This window comes from Etheostoma spectabile, chromosome 6, assembly GCF_008692095.1.
Source record: "Etheostoma spectabile isolate EspeVRDwgs_2016 chromosome 6, UIUC_Espe_1.0, whole genome shotgun sequence".
NCBI classification, from domain to species: Eukaryota; Metazoa; Chordata; class Actinopteri; order Perciformes; family Percidae; genus Etheostoma; species Etheostoma spectabile.
Genome location: NC_045738.1, coordinates 5,343,135 through 5,348,675, shown reverse-complemented (window position 1 = coordinate 5,348,675; position 5,541 = coordinate 5,343,135). Strand labels below are relative to the sequence as shown.

Sequence of the window (5,541 nt, the reverse complement as noted above, 5' to 3'; positions counted from 1 at the left end):
TCATGTAGCAGCAAAGTGTGTAATCTGCTTTCATCTCAGCAGCACACTACACACATCCTCATTATTATTCTATGGAAGACAAAGTGTTGACGGTCAAGTTGTAAAAGTCTGGACAGAAATCAACTGATTTACTAACTATGCATTTGATTGAATACCTAACTGTGACCCATGCACTGTCTGTACTTTTGAGATGCTGACTGGAACTTTAAATCAGGGACGCGAGCGTCGACGTGCCTGCTGCACACAGGGCAGCCTGTTACTCTATGTATTCTTGTATATGTACACACTGCCTTTTGGTCTTTGCCTGAACTTTTGTACATTATAAATAACTTATTTTCAATGAATGTCAAACTGCTGGACTACTTTTAGAACCTGCTTCATTGTTAATTTGTTTTGTAAATGTTTTGTTTGAAATGTATTGAAAAAAGAATCACACCCTCTTTGTTGAAGGCATTTTATTTATTCCATACAAAACATAAAGTAATATAAATGCCAAATGAGTGAAAACAATAAGGGACGCTAAGCCCAGTTCTATTGATAAGTAAAGTTTTAAAATAATGAAACAAATAATAATAATCCCTCTATATTATTTCGTTTTTTCCACAACCAAACAATATATAAGCATTTAAAAAAGCAAGCAACAAAGCTTTCTCCAAAGGTTTAAAATCAGATGTAATTGGGTCTAATGACGCTCAATAAATACTGATGACAAAAATGGTGATGGACTTTAGAATCAGCTGTTTGTTTTTGCATATTATAAAAGGTGAAACGTATTATTCTCCAGTTTTTTATAGTTATTTGCAAGTCTATTTGCTCGTGTTTGGAAGTAGAGTTTTCATTGCATTACTTGAACGTATTATTTGGCTGTGAGGGGTGTGGGTGTACTCAGAGAGTGAAATGTAGGATCACTGATCATTTAGAGGCATGGACATTTAGCTTTCTTGTTGCTGCCTGAGGTCACTGAAACTCTGTGGTGAAGAAAAGACCCTTACAGAGAAGAGACTGATCATTAACAAATGTTAAATTTACAACACTGTTTCTTCATTATATAAGTCTCAGCCACGTGTCAGCTGCACCTGGTCCAGCTCACTGAGGAGATCCAGATGTAGTGCTGTGGATAAAACAACTCAAAACATCCAACCTCTGGCCTGTTGGAGCCCTCAGCAGGAACACAACAGATCCTTCATCTAATATTCAATAAGCAAGCAACTATGAACAGGCAAACCTATTTGTAGCCTAATGTTTGTTGAAGATGTAGAGTAAATGATTAAAATTAAATTATTGTATGTAATATATGTGACGCGCACAACACACACACACACACACACACACACACCACACACACACACAAACACTTGTTGTCACTGACCTGAAGCTCAGCCTCCAGTCCAAGTCTTTTGATGAAAGGGTCAGTCACATGATACACCCTTTGGAAGCCTGATGCTCTCTTGTCCTGAAGACATGAATCAGATTGTACATTAGGAAGGCTCAAAACAAAATGAAAAAAACAAAAAAACAAAAAAACATTTGGCTGAGGAGTCCTTTCTGGTTAGTCCAATTAAGATAGCTCGTAGGATGCTCTTCCATTTGTTTTTACTCACTCTGATCTGCCGGTGCAGGATGTCTTTGGTGATGTTGACAGCTGTCATGGCCTCACCACGAAACATCAATTAGGGTCTGGGCTGGAGGTTGCAGGGGTCAGCGCTCAGTGGACATTCACGCTGTTTCTCTCGAGAATAAGCTCTAAAGACGTTGAAAACATTAAACTATGGTAGAAAACACAGAAAGGACATAATCACAAGACAGTGATTTTACGTTGGTTAGTGCCAGTCATAGAGCAACGGTAAGGACAATAGATCAGCAATTTTCACTACTCACTTATTAAATTCTGAAACATAATAACATAGAAAAATGTGCTGGTCTACAGACGTTTATCCCTTCAGTGCTAACCACAGTGGGGTTGCTTCCGTCAACGAGCAACAAGGCATTAGCTATGACATGTTAGCTATACAGCTCTGTCAGTATTATAATCGGCTGTTTCGCCAAACACTGCCAATTATTTAAACATTAATGCATGTTTAGCCTGCAAGACTCGTTAGCCACCTAGCATTATGCATCAGGCCTTTAAGAGACCTGCCGTTTACCAGGTAACGTTAGCTGGTTAGCGCATTTGCGTTACCTTGCTAGCTAAACAAAACGTCCACTTCAGGTAACGTTAACGTTAATATTTGCAACGCTTTAATTGTAATACAGGACTGCTTACGAAATCTCACCGGTTTCCTTGAACTAAAAAGGCTTCTGTCAAGAATTGTCCATTTAATAAACGTGAGAAATCACACTCTTTGTGAGTTTGTTGACAGGATTCTCGCTAATACCTTCTCTGACATGAACACAACCCTCCTCCCACTGAGCATACGCATGTTTGTTTCGCGAAAACAGATCAATCATTTCCGGTCAATGTTTATTTCAGAATAAAAGCATTATCCCTACAAATCAGCGCTCACGCACAAATTAATACTAAAGCAAACAAAGTAAGCAATTTAGCTGCAAAAAATGTTAGTCTAAACGGTGTTTTATGTGATAACAAATAATAATTCCTTGGTCTCATCCAGAAATGTGCTAATTATACCAGTTGTTGATTTGTACTTCAATGTTGGCTTCTCCAAGCAGTTAGGACAAATCCGTTTATTTTAAGGAATAAAGTGAGACAGTTATAGCTTTATGTAGGCCTTGGTCACTGAGAATAAGAAAAAAGAAATGCACACAGCATGCATGTGTCCAGACAGATGGACAAGGGTTGTTCAAAGGTCTGATCCTTAGTGTCAGCATTTCCATCACAAGAGGATATGCTGAGTCAAATTAACCAGGATATTATATCTGAGGGTAGATGTTGCACTGATGAAGAATTGTATGGTTTGGCAGATAATAAGATGTATCATAAGAACCAGCAGAATTACTTATTGTAAAAAAAAACGGCCTACAATCAGCTCTTTAATTTCAGCTGTGCTAATTTGGGTTTTTATTTACACAAGTTTTTTTTCCTCATCAATGAGGCAAACATCTTGAACTACTGTGATATTATATGCTAAATATGTCTTGCATTAGTAAATATGTACCCATACTACTCAGTACATAAACTGTTGTAATGACAGGAATTCTCAAACTTGTCAAATAATGGCCTTCCAAGGATGATTTACTGTTTTACATCAGGCAGAACCTTGTTACAAGCATATGGATTGTTATTAATTGTGCATTGTACAATGTATTGTAGAAAAGACAGAATGAAACAGATGTTGCAAGTTGACTAATTGTTTGTTCCACTGCAAAATATCCTTACTGGCACACTGTGGTGTTTCAAATGTTCATCGATGTCCCAACTTCCTACAACCTGATGTCAGCATTTGTGGTATTTTCCATTTTTGTCGAAGCTGTTCTGTTTGGTGTCATACAGTGTTTAAATTACCGGTAACTGGAATAGGTTTCCTACCATGTGTGCTAGTATTGCTCCACCTCTGCGATGGAAATTACACATATTTTTACATGTAGCCATACAGTGTTTACCTATATGCAATTTTCCCGTTTAGTCTGGTTTAAAACCGTTTAATTTGTTTTAAAACCTTTGAACCCGTGCAAAAACATTATTTTCTAGGTTATTCTAACCAATTCAATGCATCTTTGTTGAGTTCGTTTGTTTTGTGTTACTGCAATGTTTTTGGTCTTATGGCAGAATTAACCTAGCCATCTCTTTTAATGCATCTGCAGCAACATTTAAAGAAGAGTAAAGCAAACACCACGACACTAGTTTCTGGGCTGTAGTCTACAAATGCAACCACTGCAGAGCGGTCGCATATATTTTGCAGGCAGGAAATCCGCAAACGGTTTCTCAGACAGAAAGCGTCTCTATTGAACGGGCGGCGCTGTGATGTTAAACAAGCTGCCATTTGTGTCTTTGATGGGCCGTCTGCCATCAGAGGGATCCGTTCAGTTGCCTAGCGGAACTGAAACAACAACAGCAGTAGCAGCATCAGCGGATGGTACAGATTCGTCTTCGGTTTCCAGCCTCAAACCGAGATTTGTTACTGCATTCTGTGTTAATGTGAAACAAAAGGTAAAGTAACCTTTTTTTCACCTCATACAGCCAGCCCAGCTACAGTAACGTAAGCACGGAAGCTAACAGAGATTTGTAACGATGATGTTCAGTAGCTAAGCAGTCGGCAACGTTGTGCTGCTAACTAGCTAGCCTGTTAGACGGAAACGGATTTGTCGTGGAGTAGCTAACGTTACAATTGTCAACGGTGCAATGCATAACCTTAAAAGTATAATACAATGTAACTTTGTGGTGAGGACATCATAAAGAGCCTTGACCTAGGTAGCTATGATCCTCGTATTTAGATAGCGTTAGCTAGCTAGTATAACGTTGCAATATATTCAATTTAGCAATTAGTGACGTTTGGCTGATAGCCCGCCTTGGCTGGTTAAGTGTTAGCAGTCATTTCCTTTATGAATTAGCTAGTTAAGAGGATTAGTTTGCAGCAACAAGGCTGCCTCTCGCTCGTTGTGTCCATCAGCAAGTGTTACATTTGCTTGACGTTACTACACGTACATCTTCCTGTAACCTCTTTATTAGGGATAAACATGTTTGTGTAACACGTTATGTAAAGCTAAGACGTGCTCATGTTATTTTTGTTGCTACCCAGAACATTCTGTCCAGGTTGCTGACGGTCCGATTAATTTGATAGGTGAGAAAATTAGTCAATAGCTAACGGCTGTTTAAGCTTTGGACGTTCAGTTCATAATATAAATAGGTACATTATGCAAGAATGGAGCTTTTATTTAGAGGATATCTCAGTTTCAGGTTCATTACAAAGCCTTGGTTACCAGCTTCTGTCTCTGTTTTCCCAGTTAACTTAACTAAATCTTAAGAATAGGTTTTCAGATATATAACTATATAACTCACCTACACTAAGGTATTCCAAGAATTTGGTCAGTGATAATTATGAAGTTGGTTGTGTAAACAACTTTGACATGTATTGTAATTTGTCTTCATCTCAATCAGGTGACATTGTCTTGTATGGAATGACAACTTCACACAGATATATGGAATCCAAACTAGCGGGTAAGTTGACACTCTGATGTCAAAATGCATACAGTGTGTCAGTCAGTTCAGCATGTGTTGACGTACTCCTCTGTTACTATTGCCCTGTTTCACAAATATACATTAGCTCGGTTTGCTGACATGGAGTGGCAGACACCAGCTGTGTCAGAGAAGTTCCAAAGCCGGTTTGGCCGCGGACCTGGAACATCGGACAGCGGGGACACTGGTCTTGGCACCTCAGCATCTGACAGCACAGAAGGTGATTGGCTTTGCTTGTTCTTCCTGTAGCATGTATTGTGTAACTTTGTTTTGAAGTCTGTCTGTCAGTGATGAAGCTCTAGTTTGCACCCTATACAGCCAGAGGTGGCTGCTTGCTGTCAGCTGCAGACGTGCACTTTGGATTTCCGTGTTCTACAGTATAGTTGTTTTTCATTATACTTCTATAC

General features: G+C 38.9%; 2 protein-coding genes across 5 annotated transcripts in view; one reads left to right on the top strand and one right to left on the bottom strand.

The window, feature by feature from the left end:
- Window positions 1–2,442, bottom strand: part of wdtc1 (WD and tetratricopeptide repeats 1) — a 9,906-nt gene extending 7,464 nt beyond the window's left edge. For 2 of the 4 annotated variants that reach the window (XM_032518242.1, XM_032518246.1), the window contains exons 1-3: window positions 2,274–2,428; window positions 1,602–1,741; window positions 1,370–1,453 (exon numbers count right to left, since the gene is read on the bottom strand). In XM_032518242.1, coding sequence (XP_032374133.1) covers window positions 1,370–1,453; window positions 1,602–1,667 — 150 coding nt within the window. In that variant the 5' untranslated portion in view covers window positions 1,668–1,741; window positions 2,274–2,428. Of the gene's footprint in view, window positions 1–1,369; window positions 1,454–1,601; window positions 1,742–2,273 lie in introns of all 4 variants that reach the window. The other 2 variants (XM_032518244.1, XM_032518245.1) reach the window with 2 other exon arrangements.
- A 1,410-nt stretch (window positions 2,443–3,852) lies between these two features.
- Window positions 3,853–5,541, top strand: part of cep85 (centrosomal protein 85) — a 12,207-nt gene continuing 10,518 nt past the window's right edge. Inside the window, exons 1-3 of the mRNA XM_032518421.1 lie at window positions 3,853–4,108; window positions 5,057–5,116; window positions 5,223–5,354. Coding sequence (XP_032374312.1) covers window positions 5,077–5,116; window positions 5,223–5,354 — 172 coding nt within the window. The 5' untranslated portion in view covers window positions 3,853–4,108; window positions 5,057–5,076. The remainder of the gene's footprint in view (window positions 4,109–5,056; window positions 5,117–5,222; window positions 5,355–5,541) is intronic.